Source organism: Puccinia triticina, chromosome 8A (genome assembly GCF_026914185.1).
Source record: "Puccinia triticina chromosome 8A, complete sequence".
Classification (NCBI taxonomy): domain Eukaryota; kingdom Fungi; phylum Basidiomycota; class Pucciniomycetes; order Pucciniales; family Pucciniaceae; genus Puccinia; species Puccinia triticina.
In genome coordinates, this window is record NC_070565.1 from 4,056,316 (window position 1) to 4,077,691 (window position 21,376).

The 21,376-nt window shown below is 44.2% G+C and overlaps 2 protein-coding genes across 2 annotated transcripts; both read right to left on the reverse strand.

The window, feature by feature from the left end:
• Nucleotides 1-1,493: 1,493 nt before the first annotated feature.
• On the reverse strand, nt 1,494-3,023 carry PtA15_8A393 (uncharacterized protein; the record flags this gene model as incomplete). Its single annotated transcript, XM_053171818.1, has 1 exon — nt 1,494-3,023. The coding sequence occupies one exon, from the start codon at nt 3,021-3,023 to the stop codon at nt 1,494-1,496; it is 1,530 nt and encodes a 509-aa protein (XP_053023044.1).
• A 9,711-nt stretch (nt 3,024-12,734) lies between these two features.
• On the reverse strand, nt 12,735-15,936 carry PtA15_8A394 (uncharacterized protein; the record flags this gene model as incomplete). The annotated part of the gene is made up of 10 exons (XM_053171819.1): nt 12,735-12,802; nt 12,907-12,961; nt 13,062-13,125; nt 13,221-13,326; nt 13,418-13,712; nt 13,783-13,931; nt 14,042-14,898; nt 15,001-15,170; nt 15,245-15,395; nt 15,482-15,936. The coding sequence occupies 10 exons, from the start codon at nt 15,934-15,936 to the stop codon at nt 12,735-12,737; spliced, it is 2,370 nt and encodes a 789-aa protein (XP_053023045.1).
• Between the last annotated feature and the right edge of the window lie 5,440 nt (nt 15,937-21,376).

Consider the following 21,376-nt stretch of genomic DNA (forward strand, 5'->3'; position numbering starts at 1 on the left):
GACCACTGTTGATTTATGCATGCATAAATCATAAATTCATAAAAGCTTCTTTGCAGGGGAGCCCACCAGTTTGATTGAATATGTAATCCCACTGAAAAAGTTTTATGAATTTATGATTTATGCATGCATAAATCAACTTTGAACACCATCAAGAGTATGTGTTTAAAGTTTAACTTAGCAAAGTCCCTTGAGAACTTGGGCCCCTGGGGGTAGGCTGAACTCGCAAAGCAAGCCTCTGTCAGGAGGGAAAAAAAACCAACCACCAATTGTGCACCCAAGCTGCAAGGTACAGCGGGCAAGTTGAACACTGCTTGTAAATCCAGCTGTTTGGGGATTTTTATGGAATTTATGTGGTTGGCAGGATTTTTATCAACACCTAAAATTATGTAGGTTGGATGGGAAAAAGCAGGACTGCAACCTAAGCTATTTTATTCCAAAAAATGTCAAGAGGGCAAGGAATTCTAAAGTTTCAAAAATCCCTCCCAGCCAAACTCAGATTCTTGGCCCCACAAAATGGGGTGATAGCGCGCAATTCCCTCCTGCCAAGTGCTGTTGGACGCTTGCTTTGCAAGACACACACCTGCAGCCAAGGGACTTTGTTAAGTTTGGTTCAAAGTTGATTTGTATGTACTTTTTTGAAAGTAAAGATTAAAGAAATTTGGTCTGCTTTTTGGCGCAATGAACGTTATTGGGTCTTCTCCCTTGGAGAACTGCCATCTAGTAAAAAGAGTTGATAAAAAACTTCATGACATTTCCTCCCCAAACAAATTGCTTCTATACATCATTTTTGGGCCTGGCTCTCCCTCCTCTCAACAGTTCAGAACTTCACAGGTGTGGCTTGTGAGTTTACCAGCCAAAATATTTGTCATGAAAACTTGCTTGCAGGCACTGTGCAGTTCTTAACACCAAGCAAGACATCTCTTGAGCTTTATAAAGGCTAGATTAAGAAATTAAGATCAACATGAACTTCTTGTGAGGCATAATCACTTAGGTTCAGCACTCACAATGTTCACATCTTTGATTTAGAATTGGGATCTAGAAGCTATCATTTGGATTGCAGTCACACACCTGGAGGATTTGTATTTTTTTTTTCATCTCATGAATCAAAAATTTGAAAGACTAAAGAATTCGCGAAAAAATGGCCGCCGGTCATTGGTTTGACATGTATTCAAAATGTCTTCATCGGGTCCATTTCTCTACACAGTACCACTAACGGGTCTACTACACACATGCCATGTTTGATTTTTGGTCGTACAATCAGGGATAGACGAGGCTGAGATACTCATACTGGTATGATTCTGCAAGGTCGTTTCCATTGCTCTTGAGACGTAAAAGCCGGTCCGAATTTCAATAGAGGTTTCCAGAACAAACGGCACCATCGATGGCCTTGTTGACTGACTTACCTCCACTCCTTCACCAAAACCAGCTAGCTACACAGTTGAAAACTCAACCGAGGAATCGCGAGTGAAATTTCGCGTCGTGTAGTGTCCATTTTATCTTAAGGATATGGAAGTTTCAATTTCATCGTCCGAGTCGATATTGTGTTCTTCTGATTCCGTAGAGCGATTGTAATCTTGAGATCCAGCGGAAGTCATTGGCAGAGGTTTTGGTGGCTGCAGGACTTTCGAGGCACGAGGTCGAATGCACGTATATTTTTCAACAGGTACCGCGCCATAAGACAGACAGCTGGTGACCCATTTAAAATCCATAATCCAAATCAACTCGTCGCCCGGTGTTTTTTCCAAAGAGGCCAGACACATTTCTTTGATGGTTTGTCTTTCTGAAGGGTCAGATACCACACTTCTGATTGCACGGAGACAAGAATTCCAGGATGTGTCATTTCGAACAATAATGTGAGTGACTTGTTTTGATCGTAACTCTGGTTGAATTTGAGCACCAGCTTCAAAGAGCCTCCGCATCCTCATTCGATCAGCATCGTCCAGATTATGTTGAACTGAAGGATCGATGAGATAATAAATACGACATCGATTCATGAAAACTTTGGCTTTACTCCTTTTCGAAGATATCCTATTCGAGTGGGCAAGGAAGTCTGCCCACATTTCAACTCTCGGAAATCGAGCCGATCGCTCCTTAGCCGTTAATTTGTCGTATGCATCCAATGTATCGATTTCTTTGACTTGAGACTCTCGCCGGGAACGCTTGGTAGTTTTCATCTTGATACTTGCACTACTCGTTTCACTCGTCGTGCGATGTAAGCCAGAACTGTCGAAAGCTTCCGACCGACTTGAAACGCGCCCGAAATTACTCCACCTTTCGCGAACTGATGAGCTGCGATCTACCAGGTTTACAACGTCATGAGAAGTTGATTGCTTGGTTTTTTCACGAGAAGTTGATTGCTTGGTTTGTTCACAAGAAGTTGATTGCTTGTTTTGTTCATGAGGAGTTGATTGCTTGGGCTCATCAGATATCCCAGGGGTAGAACGTATTCCGGGAGACCGGGTATGAGTAGGGGCCTTCTTGAATTGGAAGATGCTTGAGGAAGATGCCGGAGTCTCTGGTGCAAGTAATACACTTTTTGTTTTTAGTGCGAGGGATAAACCTGGTGTCTCTGGTGCGAGCAGTATTCGTCCCGAACGCGTCTTGTTGTGACTTTGAGGTGAAGTAGGCGATGAAGGCCCATTCAGATCTACCGAATCCATTTGGGGGTGCTCCCTAGTAGGTTCAACCCCACTTCTAGTTGCATGAGGGGCTGGCACTACGGGAGGGGAAATTTGTTGGGCACTATCTGATCTGGTCTGGTCTGGTATGAGAATGGGCGAGGTTAAGCTCAAGTATTTTTCAACTGGTCCAATAGGAAGCCGGTTTCGCGCAAGACACTGAGCTACTTTCTGATCATGAGACTTTTTCCACGCTATCGAGGATCGTCGCCACTCATCGATCTCCTCGGATGAAGAATCGAATAAGTCTGGTGAGCTGCTCGCGACTCTCTTCCGACTAGTGGATGGTTCGCAGTAGGATTGTTTCAAGGATGGCACAAACGAAGACTGGCTTGGAGAATCCATCTAAAAGAAAAATTTCATGAACGAGTTAGTCAGACCAATGGACGGGCGACAAAAATGCGTATGTCAGAACAACACAACGCAGGTAAACATTCAGTCTTTGGATCATCAGCTTGTGAAATCAACTGCACATCAAAACGAACAACAATCACCCTCCAGGAAATGAAGTTGAGAGGAATATATCAATAAAGTAGAGAACTCACCCTTGGAAGTTCCAGGTTTCTAGATTGGTTGTGACTATGAGGTGATTTGAAGTCAGATCAAAATTGGGGAGCCGAGGGGGGACGGCACCCAATTTCCGAATGTCACAGGTGGAGATAGGTGGTACAACAAGGTGCGATCAAGTGTAACACCCCTTTCACTTCTCTCAGGCTTTTCAGGGCCTTTGCATGGAAAACCAGTCAAGGGAAAGCCATCCATGCCTTGGGGACTGAGCCTTATTTCTTACTTGGAAATGTGTGACTTCCCGTCGAGATCTGAGGGCCTCCCAGAAGTTATCTGGAGCCCCAAAAGCCAGATTTCCCTACAAAAATATAGACTTTTTGGGTCTATATCCTCAACTGCAAGGGTCCCAGATGTGACAGGAAGTCATCCAATGTTAAAGAGTTTTCTGGAGAAGGGTATGTGGTTAGGTGTAATGGTAAACAATATTTGTGGGCCTCCCAGAAGTGATCTAGAGTGCCCAAGCCTAGATTTCCCTGGCAAAATCTACATTTTTCAGGTCTGAGTCAACATCTGTGAGTGTCCCAGATATGACAGTTAGACATAGTGGATAACTTCCTGTCAGCATTTAGAGAGCTCTAGATGGCCTTTAAAACTAAGACACCTACCAAAACCCCAATCCGTGCACATGAAAGCAATGACCTACAGGCTTAGGAAAACATTTTCCTTTTTACTGAAAAATAAGAGTTTGGGTGTTTAAATTGAGATCTGAGAGGCTCCCAGACTTCACATGAGGTCATCCAGTCACCCAGCTCCTACCAAGCCTGTTGAAAAGGTGACATGATGGCATCCTGTCATCCAGATTCCAGAAAACCAGTCCTCCCAAGAAAATTTGGGCATAAAACCTAATAAGACTACTTGGATTAAAACCTAATAAGACTACTTGGATTACAGCAAGCACATGAGCAAATTTGAGGAAGTGATCAAAAAAATTACAACCAGGTTTGATATCTGTTGAATGACTGTCACTAGAGGCCAAGGTGGCCTCGCCGCTGCACTCTCATGGGATATAGTGTTGGAGCCAATTGCAAATTATGGTACCACAAATAGGTTTGGGTTTTTCAAAATTAAGGAATTAACACTGGATACAGATTCAAAGAGATACCCGTGGAGAGAGCATGAATTATGAGGCCAATGGACATGTTACCATTTATATCTTTTGGATACCAAACATATGCATATAGAAGCCAATCAGCAGTAAATTGATTCACAGCTTTTTACAATGCATTCTCTCCAGAAGCTTGATTTTGATTTTTGAGACCAGTTATCCAGCCATTTATCCAAACCTGGAAAAACTGAAAATGTGTATGGTATGTCAAATTTCTCACAAAAAAGGTGCAATTTTCATTACAGCTGAGGAGGTATTTATGTAAGAGGAAGAAAATTATGAGAAACTGTCATTCTTCTTAACACCAAACATCTCCACAAAATGATATGGTGTGAATTTGAATGCTAATTACAGATGAAAGATAGATAGAGATAAGAAAGGAACACTGTAGAAAATTGTGGTGGGGTCTGGGCCTCCACAACACAGTTGGCAAGGGCCATTCATAGGCGTGAGGATAGAACTGTGTCTGTGAAAAATGATTTAGGTATGTCTATGGTTTAGGCAAACACATCCCTTTACCCTAAACGCACTCAGGACATGCCTTGAAGTCCCGGAGCCGCACACTTTTTCCAAGGAGCAAATCCTTAGAAATGAAAGAAAAAAATGTTTTGGGGGGTTTTTATGATGGCAAAGATGTTGAAAGGAAAAGCTTCATGTCCCAGGGAACCTTGTAAACGCTGAGGTTCTGCTACCTATCGCGGTTGATGGTCGTCCGGCGCTGCTTGAAGAGGGTCCGGAAGGTCTTTCCGTCCAGCTCCTGGTCATATTTGTGCACAAATATTTCATTGAAATGGCTTGTCCTGGAAAAAGTGAGTGTTGGTGAGGGCCCAGGCGCAGCCCCTCCTGTAGGAGGCCGGGCCGAGCGACGCGCCCGCGCTGAAAAATTGTCCGTTCGCCCAGAACAACCCGATCCTCCGCCAGCAACAGCTTTGTATAGAAGTATGGTCAGTGATGCTGGAATCACAGTGGTCAAGAGTTTTGGGGGAAAAAGAAAGACTGACTGATATCCAACTGGGGAATTTGCCAGCGGTGATCAAATCGCGGACGGTCTTGTGGCGACGATTGAGCCTGCTGACATTGGTTCTTGTGCCGCCGATATCGAGTCCAATGAGGAAGTTTTTGATGAGCTCGAAGGCGGTGCAGGCGTAGCCGACGAAGCCACTGGCGGGGCCAGACAGGGCCGAGTGGAGGACGCAGGAGTGCGCCATATCTGTCGGCCCGCCGTCCAAGCAAACCAACTTCTCCCGCGTCTTCCGCTGCCGTCGGTCTGTTGGTCTTGCTTGGCATGGAGACTTCTGTCGAAGCCGGCAAAGAAGTGTTTCAGGCAACGACAAAAGTCCGGCGTACGTGGTCAAGAACATCCGGCACGCGACCAGCTCCATCATCGGCATGAAGAGCAACATATATCATCAAGCTACAGCCCTTTGGCGAGGGATCATAATGGCTATGAACTTCTCCGGGCATCCAGGTTTGTACAGGCCTGAAATGGGCCTAAGAAACAGAGAGAAGTGAGTTTCCATGCGCAGGTCTCATCACTTGGGACCCTGGCCACAACGGGTGGACGGCTTCCTGGGGGAGGTTCAGAAACCCCTATTTTGTCTGCTTAGGTGCAGGGCCCTGGCAACCGAGCTGAGGTGTTCATGGCAATGGTCGTTCTCATGGTGCTGACAACATATTTTGATCCAAGGGTCCTATTGCGAATGCCAAGGGTGGAAACGCGGCCGCAAAAGCAAGACATGGAACACCATTGTGTATGAAAGGAAGGGCTTGATGAACATCAATACTCCCAGGGCGTCCTCTGCCGCTGCACTTCCAGCGGACGGTTCGTCCTCGCCTCCCTCCGCTGTTGCACGTGCGCAGTCTGAGGGGCTGAAGAGTGGGCCCCCCATGGGTCTGCAGCCTTAGCTGCGGGCCGGGGGCCTTCACGTCCATCACTTTTGACCCGTGCGCTTGATGCGGGCTGGGTGGTGAGCCTGGGGGCACAGCTTTGCTGATGTTGGAAGGCTGGTAGAGATTTACTTGTCAATAAAATCTGATTTTTCTTATGTAAAATCCCCCTTTTTTGTATCCTGGTTTTTGTAGTGGGAAAACCCCACCTGTTTTTTTTTTTTTTTTTTGGACTTTTGTTGATGGGGAAAACCATGATGTTTTTTTTCTCATTTTGTATAATTGTAAGGGGGAACCCTTGATATTATTATTTTTGATTTTGGAAAAACTGTGTCTTTAATAAACTTGGATTCTGTTCTTTTTGTGTTGGGGTGGGGTTTCAAACCAATGGATATGAGATCATTTAAAAAACCCACACATTCTCTCCAAATGATCAACAAGCCCATTCCTTTTGGGACCTTGCATGGTGGGAGCCAGGATACTTCAAAAGCTCAACACACCATGGCATGTATAACAATGCAATGCTCCTCAGAGCTGGGGGGGGGGGGGAAGGGCATCATATAGATCCAGAGAGAGAGAGAGAGAGAGAGAGAGAGAGAGAGAGAGAGAGAGAGAGAGAGAGAGAGAGAGAGAGAGAGAGAGAGAGAGAGAGAGAGAGAGAGAGAGAGAGAGAGAGAGAGAGAGAGAGAGAGAGAGAGAGAGAGAGAGAGATAAACAGAGAGATTAGAAATGGAGAGATTTCCAGATTGTATGGCAAAGAGAAGCCTGATAGATTAAATAACCTCTGTATACATGGCTGGAGCCTGAGATTCTTAAGAAACTCAACATAAATTATCAGAGTGGCGGGAAAGCAGATGATTTTGGGAATCTCAGCAAGCTTGTTGCCATAAACCTTCTTCCCCTCAGGGTAGCTGCTGGTGGCCTGTTGTAGGAATAAATTGGTGATTTTGGTTTAAACTTTAAACATGTTCAAGTGAGCGTTCAAATTTGTAATTGATGCCCTAAATATTGTGTTGAAAAAGATTTTGAAAGGGGTTCTTATCTTGTTATCTGCTCCAAATGCAATTTTCATCAACCCCTCATACCCTGAGTTTTTCATCCAAAATTCTGCAAAGGACCAGGTCAAAGAGGCTATGCGCTGGTTGCGCTGGGTGCTATCATTATCTTTGTATGTTCTAATTAAAGAGGAAACTGCAAATTTCTCAAAAAATTTCTTGGCATCTTTCAGCAGTTCTTCAAAAATATTTTTTTCATTCTTGTACTGAATACCATTAGATTGGTTTGGCAGTACAATTAAAATAAAAATCATTTGAACATAATAAAGAAACACTGGATAGGTTTTTTCCAGGAGATGTGATGGGAATTCTTTGTTTTGCAATAATTCTATTTCAAAGTTAAGATCAACTAGATTGATGTTGTTGTTCTGCCTTTCCCAGAAGTTTAACCACAAATCTTTGACTTCCAAAAATTCATCAAATGTTTTAGTCTGCAACTTCTGAGAGAAATTCAGGTCTACCCTTCTTATATTTTTATGATTGTTTTTAAAATGACCATGAAGTTCAGTCCCATCATCTGCAGATTCAATCTGGAAAGCTTTTTGTATGTCAGCAAACCACCTGGGAGCAACACTTTCATCAGCCAATCCAATACTTCCTGTTCTTGGATCTACTCCAATTTGTCTGAATATCTCATTAACTGCTTCTTGGATGTTTTTGTTTTCATCTTGTATAAAAAGGCTGTCTTCATTAAAATACATTCTTTCCATATGAAATTTGCAAGTAAACCTCAGGTGATTGTTCAGTTGTTCAAATGAGGATATCAAAACAAGGTTGAAAAATGACTTGAAATTTGCTTTGACACCTTTTGATCCATTCAGAGCAATTCTTTGCACTTGCTTTGTGCATGAGTTCTGAATCCAATATTTTAATAGGATCCAAATCTTTCCAGGAAATGATTGTCTATCATGATATGCAGTTGGTTCCTGACTCAGTAGATGTGGTGCAGAAGCTTTAAAGATTTCTATGGCCTGTATAATCAGACGTGGAGTATCTTCAATCTTCTCTTCCATGGATTCACCAGGATTCATTATGTGATCAATCATTTGCACATGGAAAAGAAACAAAGGAAACATTTCTTTTGCACTTCCGCCAGATGTGAATATTTTATTTGACATTTCCCTTTCAAATTGGATCTTGCCATTAGTCTGTCTCTCCCAGAATTTAAACCATATCTGTTTGTTTTTTAAGAGTAGCTCAAATTTATTTAAGCACATTCTATGGTTGAATCTCTGCCTGCCACTCAATCCACTTTCCACAAGGTCCTCAAAAACCATGACCCTGTGAGTAACTGAGTGTACAGCCTTAAGAACAACAGTGCAATTTTCAGAATCTAATGTGATACTTCCTGTTTTTCCCAATCTTATTGAGGAGAGAAGTTTCTGAAATTGATCTTGAACATTCCTATATGGATCTTCAGCAAAAAGGCTATCTTTGTTAAAATACAGGATTTTCATCTTTGAATTGGCAATCTTACTGGTAAGTTGAAAGTTGTGTCTTTTATTGCGGAGAGCTGAACATGAAATGGCTCTTGATCGTTCCTGTGCTGACAGGGGAGCCTTAAAAAGTTTTTCCACAAGCTCCTTTTCAGATTTGTTTCTGCTTTTTGGAGAAGAAATTGTGTGGCTTGGAGTGCCTTCCTTGGAGCACCCAACATTGCTTGATTTGGGTTTAATTTCCAGAAATATTTTTGATTTAATTTTTTCTTTCAAGGCCCCTGATCTATCTGCTGATATCTCAACTTCTGCAGATGATGCTTTGGTTCTTAATTGCTTCATAGATTCTGTCACCTGCCTGATCCTGGCTGGATTGGTTTGAGCTTCAGATTGTGAAGGTGATTTTGTAGGATTCTGGCTTTTATCTGTGCTGTTTACTGAAGTAGATAGAATCTTCTTATAACCAGGTGTTTTCTTATCACCAGGTGTTTTCTTATCACCAGGTCTTTTATTTAATTTAGAACTAGATTCAGTGTTGAAATTAGAATGCTTGAGTGCCATTGTCTTCAGAGGGACTGATTGATCTGATTTTTCTTTAGAGGTTTTTGAGCCCATTCCATCCCCCATCTTGTTTATTCTACCCATGTATGGACCATTATTTGTAACTGATCCTTTGGGGAGGACTGATGATGCTATACTTACTGAGCTCTTTGATCCCAAAGATCCTGTTTCTTCAATTTTCTTTTGGTTGATGTTCTTTTGAAAAACTTGTGATGGGTCCATGCTGGGTTTTGTTTTCTTCAACAATCTTTGTTCCAGCTGATTATCACAATTCTTTCTAATCTTATCATTTCTCATAGCACTAGAGGTACCATGATTGAAATTGTATAGTACTGGGTGATTTGATTCAACTTCCTGGATTGAAATGAATCCCGTTCCTTTTTTAAAATCAATTGATCCACCTGAAGAAGAAATATTTATTTCTTTGAATTTTTTAAGAGTGCTGGATTGTCCTATTGAAATGCTTTTGGTATTTGATTGTTCCAGAGAAATCTGTTCATGATTTGTATTTTGTGTCACAAGTTTCCTCAAATGGTGGTTGGCTCTAGGCTTCTTGTCTGCTGGTCCAAATTCAATCAGCTGACTATAAGGAGCCTTCTTGATTTTAGAACTTTCCATTGAGATCCCAATCTTCTTAATTGCATTTGATTTCAAGTCCTTGTGTGGAGGTTGATATTGTGAGGAGAGTGGTTCTCTGTGTTTTTTAAATCCCTGGACAAGTGCAGTTTTCATGTAGGATGATGTAAACAAATCTCCTAACAGATCAACCTTTGTGTCTGTGTTCCTGTTTTGGTTTTTGGTGATTGAACCTTTGAGTTTTGTGTTAGCCATTGGTTTGACTTCTGAGAAATGATGTGGATTGGAGTCTGCATTGGTAATTGGAAATTCAGTCCCAGAATCATAATTGATATCTTTTTCTGGAAATGGGATCCTCCTTGCCATTGAAGATGATGAAGGACACCCAAAAGGGCTAGACCCATCATGGTGTGTTTGCTCTTGAGCTCCAATTTCTACATGAGCACTATTTCTTTTAGCCTGGGACTGATTTGTTGATAAAAGCACGGGCTGCCTAGAATTTCTGAGACCTGATTGTTTGGGGGCAGTGTTTTCATGATTCATCTGTGCCAATGGTTTCATAATTATATTTTCCTTGCACTGAATCCCTGATTTCAATGATAGTTTACCAGAAAAATCTTTAACATTTGTCTGTTCAATCCAATCTTCCTTATGGGTTAAAGGACTAGTATCCACAGATTCACAAAAATCAGGCATTGCATTGCAAGAAATAAGAATAGCCAAAAAGGCCAGGATGTGTTGCACTTTAGGCATTGATTTTGTTCTTGTGAGTGGAATCAATTTTGTTCTAGTTGGGCTGACCAAGTGTGTGATTTATACATTCAATCTGGTAATTTTTGGGAATGGGGAGTGGGAAGAACAAAATAATGTGTGAAGTAAAAAAAAAAGTCAAGTTTTCTGTGGCAGCTTGCACATACACAAGGTAAAACTTTATGTAAAAGTTAACTATCCAAGGAGTGGAGTTGTGAAACAAAAACCCAAAATTTCATATCCAAGGATCGAGTGGAGTTGTGAAACAAAAACCCAAAATTTCAAATAGGGGTGGGGAGAAGATTTTGCATCTGTATGCAGAAGATTTACATACTCCTATGTAGTTACACCAAGGCTTTCATCCCCAATCATGTAACTGGGTGGACATTCCTACATTCAGAGAGGGAATTTGAGTGGCAATTTACTGCTTTTCAATGTTCTCCTGAACATTTTCAAGGTGTAGCAACCCAATGGGAAGACATCCAGTCTGCTGTTAGCCATACTCCTGATTGGGAGGGTCTATCTGGCCTGTGTTTTCATGCTTCAACTTGGTCTAGTAGGCTTCCTAGGAGATTCTAGATGTGTTGGCCTGTCCCAGGAGTGTTTGATCATCCTCAAGCCATCCGGATTCTGGAGACTCCTCTTGACTCTTGAGGCCATTCTCCACTTGTCAGGGGCACTAAGTAGGTTTCTAATGTGTCCCTGTTGAGTTGACACATCCTGAAATTCCCCAGGCTTATCAGTTGCATGCCTTACTCTCATGAACATTGGAGCCCAGCCAAATACTCCGGGGTGCTGGAGCCTGGCTCCAGACCTCTTGCTTCCATCCCCTTTAGACATATGTAGCACATCATGCTTCAGGTTGGATGTTACTAGTTGGCCCTAGACCAACTGGTTGGGTCTGGTTCTGGTAGTGTGCATGAATCTAGAGTTCTATGCAACCAGACCATGAAGGCTTCAAGTGCAACCTAGGTTGTGGGGGAAGCCGGCATGAAAGCCCTGATGACAACCGCTGCTTTTGGATAAACAATATGGCTTTATGGGTCTTGACAGAGATATCTCTTGGGCATTATTTTTGAAGAGAGGAGAAGTTATACACAGAGAACTAACAAACCTGATTACCCAGTTGGTCTAGGGCCAACAAGTAACATCCAACCTGAAGCTTGATGTGCTACATCTAAAGGAGATGGAAGGAAGAGATCTGGATTCCTCTGCTACATACGCCCATATGTATTCCCAATTGCCAAGCTGGATGGGTGTTCAAAGCTGTCTTGCATCAAATCATAAAAATCTAATCTGAAAAAAATATGTTCCACCCACGCACTCAAATTAGAGCAATATTTCTAGAATGGTACATATGAAATCATCACTTGAAAGTTTTATGTATGATTTTATGATTTTTATGCATTGAAAATTTTATGATTTCAACTTTGAACACCATGTTCAGCTTGTCCTATAACCTTTTTGTTCCCCACATATATGCATGCTTGAGGAGTCCATTGAAATCCTCTTATACAGCTTTCTTGAAAAATATTTTAAAGCCTAACGCCACAGAAATCAAGCCGCTACTTGGTCTGCATATACATCCATATGTACTGGGATGTCCATTTCATGTTGAGAATAAGCTCATGGGTTGACTCCAAACAGATGCTCTTGGATTGCGACACTTCAACGAACTTGAGACCCTATCACCACAAGCCATCGCTGAGGACCTTCGTCACCCAACTCATCAGTCGGCCCACCGAAAATTCACCAAAAGCTGCGCGAAGACACTTCATCAAAGCAGATATCTGGATGTGTATATTTCAAGTTTAGGTATCTAGGGTCTGCATGTATGTACTTGTGGTCGAGGCTTTGAACAGTGAGTATTAGGAGCGGTCAAGAATCTAACGTACCGATAATGACGACGATATATCAAGAATAAATCATTTGTATTCACATGGGCGGGTTAAGAGCAAAGAGAAAAAAGAGGAAACAAGATTAAACGAAACAGAAAGTAGCACTTCGATTCGATTCCCAGTGATTTTTTTTTTCTTTTGTTGGAATGTGATAATTGCTCAGTTTGTTTGGCAGTCATTGCCAGGCCATTGAGCTATGAGGCGTTGACGGAGGTCGGTGATTATTGCAGGGTGATTAAGTTTTGAGGATCGACTGAAGCCCCCTCGATCTTTCGCTTCATATACGCCACTATGTTGATCCGCGACGTTGAAAGGCAGATAAGAGATCAGTCAGTCTTACGGATAAGAAGTAATTAGGAGGGAGGGCATGAGTTGGTTTAAGGTTGTGCTTACCTTCTCTGCTGAGTTTTTGGGTAGTCATGAATTCATCTGGCCATAACTGGGACAACTAATGCATTACAGAAGAGTCAGTATGAGTCTTGTGGAAGGCAAAACTGGAGAGAAGATGTCGTGAGAAAGTCGGCTGTTTAGACAGAGATCTCACTGACCCTTAGATAAAACTGTCTTCGGTTACTGTTATCCTTCAGGGTGATATTCTTATCCACGATTTTTCTGCAGAGCGACGAGAAGCAGAAACATCCAGATCAGATTCAGACAATCGCGCATGAAAAGAAAGGAAACGAAGAATACACAGATGTTTGGCTGACTGTGTATCTTTGATTGTCTCGCATAGTTCATCCTCCAACTTGATCAACTCGTAAATAATTTCCCGCATCGCTGTATTAAGCTTGAAGGACTTTGTAGGAGGCTTAGCTGGATGGCCAAGGACATTCCTGAGTCAACTAAGGTGGATTGAAGCAGCTCGAGGTGTATATGAGATCGTTTAGGAGTACTGTCAACTTACGCGGCTTCTCTCCGGATTCAGCCGGGGTTTGCTCGAAGGGATTGTCGGGGTTTTTCATGATGGTGTCGCCCAAGATGGTCGACGCATTTGTGGGCAGTGGGCGCGCAGGTTCGTCCCTGTGGGTTTCTCGCCATGCCTGCATCGCCCTTTCGTGCTCGAGTAACGCCGCTTCGTAATCAGCTCGGGCCGCCGGCATGCCTTCGATGATCATCTGCCTCAGTCGCGCAATCCGCTCATCGATTTGCGTCTCGTAGTACGCTTTCCGCTGGGGCAAAATCTCGCGCTTCACAAACTTCTACATCATTGCATAGGTTGTCAGGATCTTGAAGAGCTACTTGTAAGGCTTGCTGGAGCCATTGGCGTACTTTTATTGTGAAGGTGTTGTATGGGAAGAGTTGGGCCAATCTGGCGAAAAAACATTCATCATACTCGTTCATATCTAACGCCATTTGCGCCACTCGTAAAGTCGAAGGCTTTAATTCGTTTGGGAACTTCTTTGGGACGAACGGGGATACTGGATAGAAAACAAATTAAAAAATATCGGGAAACGAAGGTCAGCTCTATATGTTCATTGAGCGCTACTTGATCAGGACATTGACAGAACGGAATACACCAAATCCATACCTGCTTGAATTTCAACCTTGAGGCTATCGAGCGCCTCTTCTAGGGCCCGTGGTAGTGGGCCAGCCGACTTGCGCTCTGGCAACGAACGTGATTTGAGGTAAGGTAGTCGGACGGACTTCCCGTTTTGCTGAGAAGAACTAGCGACCACCATGGATGTTTGGGTTGAAGGACCAGCGACCGCCATGGATGATTGGTTAGACGGACCAGCGATCGCGCTGGAAGATATGTCGGATGCATGGATGGAAGGTTGTTTCACTTTGGAAGAGGATGGCGTTGTCGTTTGCCGTTCTTCGTCGTCGCAGAGGTAAATGGGGTCGTGTGGTGTTCCAGAGTGACGCTGGAAGGTACCCGGGCGCTGACGAGGTGTAGTTGAGCAAGCCGCAGCAGGACTATCGACAGTTTTGACGGGTGCTTGGGTGCTGGCTGACGGTACTTCGCCGTTGATCGGTTTGGATGTAGTGGGATGGGACGCCGGGGCAGGATGAGAGATCGGGCGAGTATCTGGAGGACGAGCGGTTGCAGAGTTGGGCGGCTTGGACGTGCTAGGCTGAGGCTTCTGCGCAGGCTTTTGTGGTTTGGAGGTTGATTCTGATAAATTGTTCGGAAGTGCCGATGGCAGGGGAACTTCAGATCTCGACACCGCGGCATCGGGCTGCTTTCCTTGAACAGGCTTCTGCGGTTGAGGGGTCGATTGTGCTGCGGAATTGGGCAGAGCAGAAGATGGCTGGAGTATGGGGTTGAGCGGAATAGTCTGCTTGGTTGTCAAGGGATCGCTGGGTTGGGATGTGTGATTGAGGGCCGTAACGGGAGCTGGTTTTTTTGGACCTTTGGCGGCTGGCTTACGAACTCTGGTCTGTCTGGAGGATTGAAATGGGATAGATGTTAGACCAAAGACTCGAGGGAAACTGATGAAGGTTTATCGGACTAAAAAGTTAAAAGAGAAAAAAACGGAGGCCTACTTGGAATCGGCCTTGAGCTCGACTACGCCCTCAATGACGAAGAACCCATCGCGAGCAGGAGGGTGATAATACTTGGGTTCCATGATGAACGCTTCCGAGTCATCAACGAACGGGTCATCTTTATCGTAACCTTCGTCTCGTTCCTGGATCCTCCTTCGTCGACGTCGTTTCTAGCGTTTATGGTGAAAAAAAATATGAGTGATCATCGCCGTCGGCAGGTTGATATGAATAAGAGTGAACTGACTGGTGGTGGAGCAATGTCCAGAGAGGTATCTGCTTGGGGTGGTTGCTCAGGTTGGGGTACAGCAGAGGCCCCAAAGGTGATGGCAGTGTCAGCCGGTAATGTGTAACCAGCCTGCTTGGCTAAGAGTGAGACGCTCTGCTCAACAGGCCGCCTACTCGTAGGAGTGTCGGGTGACGAGACTGTCCTGGTCAGAAGTGCATGCGCGATGCGAGTGAGGAGATAAGGAAAACGACGTACTCGATCGGGAGACTGAGAGGTAGGGCTAGAGTGAGTCGGATGGTCGGGATGGGGTCTGGTTTTTTGGGACGGACCTCCTCGGGATCACTGTCCGTTGTTCCGTCGTCGTCATCGTCGTCGGCCTCCTCGTTTGGTCGGCCGGGATCGTGGTCATCCGATGGCTCGTTGGAGGGAGAAGGCCCGAGAAGGGGGACGAGACTGTCGAGGTTGGTTGGATGGTGCTCTTCAGCCTCGTCGGACATCTCGCCGGTGGGATCTTGAGCAAGATATTCGAGCTCATTGTCATCAGATTCGTAATCCTCAGCTTGAGGAGGATTGGGGTGGGCGGGGTCACTCTGGTTGGACTCGGAGCTCAGGGGCGGCTGGATGGAGACGTCGGGATCTGCACGGGGAGGGGAAAGACCTTGCGTGGCGCGTGCTTCACGCTCCAGCCTGGCGATGAAGCTGGGGTCCATGAGAAAAGTAGGGTATGAGTCCAGTTTCTGATGGTCTAGCAACAGGATACCGGTGAGTGTGTGGGGAGAGATTTCTCAAAATGATATGTATGGGTCACGGCTCGCTCCTAGCGGGGGGAGGGCGTCGGGCTTGGGAGGGAGCGGGCAAGGCGGCGAAGGGTTGAGGATGGTCGTCTCAGGGGAGGGGATTGGGTGTTTCTGGGAGGGAAGTGGGGGATTCAGGAGGGGGGAGAGTGCTGCTGCTCCAAAGGGACTGACTGCCTTGTCCAGCTCTCACTTGCTGGTTGTATTTCTTCTGGAGAGTGTTTGTCTGTTTCTATTCTTTCTCTTCTCTTTTGACTTGGCCAAGTGCCAGCTCACCACTCCAGTCTCCGTTCCACCTCATCAAAAACTACGTATCACTGGAGCCATCTCCAGCCGCCATCAGCATCCATCCTGCCTTCTGATTCAGCTTTGTTTGAGGGTTGGACAATTCCAGTCTTCCAATACCCTGCCACAACATGCAAAGAGAGCTTTGAGAAAGAACTTTCTACCCTTCCATTCATCCCTTCCCAGATCAGCATCGAAAGTAGAACCATTGAGTGTATGCCGATATTTCTGGGCACTTCCCCTTGATCATGAACTTCATGAAAGCTCGTTGGATGGCAATTCTTGTCCAACACACCTTTGTTGGGCAAAAAAGCCATGCCAGCTTGCCCCTTTTTTTCCGACGTCCAGTGGCTGGCCGCCTCATGCCGGGCATACCTAACTACAGGACGTCCTTGCACAGAACTGCACTGGTGGCCCGGAATCTTCATGAACAAATTTCCATCAGATCCACTTCAGTTTTGGTTGGGTTTTTGATTTTTATTGGAGGACTTGAGATCCTGTTAAGCACTACAGATCCTGATCTGCAGCCTCTGGGACAGCATGTCCCCGCAAAAATTAAGGCTTTCTGGCTGCAGATCTGGTTCTGCAGGGGGATGCAGATTGATGGGAAGTCCTCCAATGGAGGGCTTCTCCTATTGAGATCTACAGACCCTGCAGAGCTACATCTGCAGCCTCTGGGACATCATGTCCCCACAAAACTTAAGCTTTTCTGGCTGCAGATCTGGTTCTGCAGGAGGCTGCAGATCAACAGGAAGTCATCCATTGGAGGACTTCCCGTTGACTTCAAAGAAATCTGGAATTCCAGATTTTGCTGGGGAATCTGAAATCTGGAACTCTGGATCACTTTGGGGACCATTAAGATTTCACTGTGAAATCTGAAATCTGTCAGCTCAGATCTGGATTTCCAGATCAACAGGAAGTCCTCCATTGCAACAGATTTCAGATTTCGCAGTGAAATCTTGGTCCCCAAAGCTCCCCAAAGTGATCCAGAGTCCCACATTCCAGATTCCCCTGCACAATGTGGAATTCCAGATTTGTTTCACCAGGGGAGATATGTTCCCACTCCCCAGGGAGTGCCAGAGTTGAATTTTATGTGAGTTTTGGTCGGATGTGAGCCTGATGTGGATTAGTAACTCATCCCCAAAATAGTAAATAGGATGGAGAAGTTAGTGAAAAGTCAGTCACAATTGATTTGGAAGTCAACACAATTAGGGTGTTCAAAGTTGACTTGCATAAAATCATAACACCATAAAATCATAAAATTCTAAGCTGAAAAAAATATGTTGCACCCAAGCACTCAAATTAGAGCAACATTTCTAGAATGGTACATATGAAATCATCACTTGAAAGTTTTATGATTTTATGATTTTATGCATTGAAAATTTTATGATTTCAACTTTGAACACCCTTAATGTTGTGTAGAATTCTTTTGTTTTCTATGCACAGCTGTAGGAAGAAATATGATGAAATGATATTTCACCAAAGTCCAACTCATCAATTGCTCCTGTTTACTGCTTTTAAGGATAGCAAAGCAAAATTCCCATTCTCAAAAGTAATTCCTCCGAAAAAATGGTTTTCTTGTAATTCACATTATATGCCCTGATGTACAAAATTAAACAAAAAGTCAACTTGGTATTATTGGGTTTGAATTTTTGGAATGTGGTAATGTTGCAGTCATTGAAATTTAAACCCATTTTCTTGGAAATGCGGGAATTAATTTGAATTTGGCTGATAAAAATGACAAAAAACTGTTTTAATAGGGTGAAAGTCTGAGTTAAGTCAAGGTTGGATTGCGGTGCCAATTCAATTTGGCCAGATATCCTGTCCTCCTCACAAAAATGATCTAGTGAATTTTGTATTTTTTTGCTTTTCAAAATTCACATGTGCACATGCAAGTTAACTTTTTTGCACTTTGCTAATAGTCACCCTGATGTACGCGCGTACATTGAGGTGGAAATATCACAGGATGGGCCTTTCACAGCCACATGAAAAGTAAAAAAATTGTTTTGAGACACCAATTGTCCCCCTGATGTACGCGAGTACATGAGGGGGAAAAAAATCACAGGCTGGGCCTTTCACATCTCCATGGAAAAGACACACTGGTCATGCACTGCCAGCATAATTGGCTGGGCTGAGTTTATCCTAGTTAAACTGGGATGCACTCAACCAATTTAAACTTGGTTGATCTCAACTGATGCAATTTAAATCCAAGGGATCCCCCTTAGTTTTATATTTCATTGGTTGAGATTAACCCATTTTAAATTGGTTGAGTCCATCCCAGTTAAACTGGGATTACTTCAACCTAGCCAAATATGCTGGCAGTGATGGAGCCAAGAAAGGACTATATTCTGGATGAGTTCTGGATGAATTATAGATGAGTCCTGGATGATTTTTTGGCAAGTTATGGTTTATTTCAGGATGATTTCCAACTGATTTCCACGCTGACTTCCAGTCTTGTTTATACCTATTCAATATTGCTTTACCAAAGGCCTTAAGCACAGTTATGGAAAAAAGTTACGGTGAGGCACCCCCTGGTGAGTGGGAACATATCTCCCCTGGTGTTTGAATTCAGCAGGAAGTCCTCCATTGATCAGCTTCAATTTGGTATTTCAAAAAGATGGTTTACCATGATGTAAAATCCAAAGCTGCATTTGAGTCAAAATTGAAGGACTTCCCATTGGTTCTGCAGCCCACTGCAGGACCAGATTTGGTCCTGCCAAAGATCAAACCATTGCAATAGGGGGGTTCATGCAAGCCAAATTTCAACATCAGTGTCAACCAATTTTGATCGTCCTCTTCCAAGGAATTTGTACTGGCCAAAGGTCTGTCTATTTTCTCTTCTTACAACATTTTCTTTGCCGCTTTAATGCACACTTTCTGCTGATATTATGATGTTTGGTTGGTTGCTAGACTACTTCACCCAGCCGGGTCATACACATGACAGGATCAAGGAAGGATTCAAAATATGCAAACCTGTTCAGAATTTGTCAAAGACAGCCAGCCAAACCTCTGGCCCTCAACCCCCTTTGTCACCAGCTCCATTCAATGATGAGTCCAGTCTCAACAAGTACCTCCGCTTTGTACATGTGGATCCAAGCTGTCCAAAAATCCAGGAGAATCTTGATGGGCTTTTGAGGAGGGGAGAAGGCAAGAAAGATGAGAAAAATGGGGGAAGCAGCAAGCTTTTCTGATGTAGCTGTACATAAATTCATAAATGGCTTTTGGCTGGGATTATGGAAGCATGTCCCTGCAAAAGTTACTTGTGATTTTATGTTTATGAATTCATGATTTCAATTTTGAAGACCACTAGTCAATACTACAACTGTGGCATCTACCTGGGTGCACATAGGTCATTTCTACCTAGAGATGACCCCAGTGGACCTGGGCCATACTCAAGCAAAAACCAGGCACCGGGTTGTCTTATTCAAAAAACAGGCACCTGGTACTGCACACGGCACTGCCAGACAGGGTACCAAGGGTGCAACCGCTGCGCTGAAAGTAGCGGCCCCACCCCTTGCGCTACCGCTTTTTGGGCGGGATGAAAAGCAGGAAACCACTAATTTCAGCAGTAGTGCAGCAGTGGTCCTGCTGTGCTACTGCTATTTGGGCTAGCCTTGTAGCGGTCCCCCACTGGGCTGGGCTGAATGACTGCTTTTTTTCAGCAAAGCACAGCGGTTACACTGTTTTGGGTATATAGCTCTATTAAGAGCATCCACATTGGTCATGGATTAAGGAGAGATTAGCATAACTAATCATCCTTGGCAACCGCATTGGGTCCAATTTAGTTGGACTATACTCTTCCCAGGAGTACAATTTGCACTAAGCAAGAATAAATTTAATCCTTGCTAATCCTGGGAGTAAGTGCTGCATGCAGACACTCCTACCCACTCAAAAGTATGCACCAAACACAGCTTACATAAGCTGCAGTTGCATACAACATACTTACTCATCAATTAAGCAGAATTAAGGCTGCAGTGCGGGCTTTGCACCATGCGGTCGACCACCTGCATTAGTGCTAATCTGCTACTCCTGGAGTTACACTCGCACCAATGTGAATGCTCTAACAGTAAGTACTTTTTTACAGAAAGCGCAGCGGTTTTGCCGGCCGCTGTGCTAGGCTGAAAGTAGCGGCCCCACCTGTTGCGCTACCACTTTTTGGGTTGGATGAAAAGCGGGGACGCGCTAATTTCAGCGGTAGCGCAGCGGTGGCCGCGCCACGCTACCACTATTTGGGCTGACTGCGCAGTGTTACCCCGCTCTGCTGCGCTGAAAGGCTGTTTTTTTTAGCGCAGCGCAGCGGTTGCACTCTTGATGGTACTATGGGGGTACCAACGGTGAAACCATTACAATACATGTATCTTAATGGCTGTTACATTTATGGTATTCAAAATTGCATAAGATTTTTTTACATAAAATCACAAACTGCAATTTTGGCTGGGAGATGTCACTTTAAGTTTTATGCACGCTGAAATCTCCCAGCCAAAATGGGCTTTATGATTTTATGTAAACAGTCAACAGGAAAAAAGAACAATCACTTGCCAACAAGTGACATAGCAAAGTAAAAAGGGGCCTTTGTACTTTTTGATGTCACTTGCAGACAAGTGATCATTGTTTTTTCCTGGTGAGTGGCATATGCAATTTTGAATACCATAATTGCATTGTAATTGGCAAAAGATACACATATGTTTTGGAATTTGTAGCGCATTGCTGTGTTGATGCGCTACCGCTGCAATTTATTGGGCTCACAGAACATCATGTCTCAGCGCATGGAGAAATCTTGGCCGGCCGCTACAAATGAACTGTAGCATAGCGGTCGGCCAATGCGCTACCGCTGCAATTTAACCGCGCTTTTTTAAGATACCCTACCGGCCGCTGAAAATACATTTTGCGCAGCGGTGTGGTGATCAATTCCAGAACACATGTCAAATTGTCCACAGAGCAATCAGTGCGAGCGCAGACAACACAGAATGGAACAGAGCGGAGCGCACAACTGAAGGCGGCGGCGCGCGGAGCTCGACGGCGGAACTGGACTCAAACTGAGCAGGCCAGCGCGGACTGGCTAGTGAAGGCG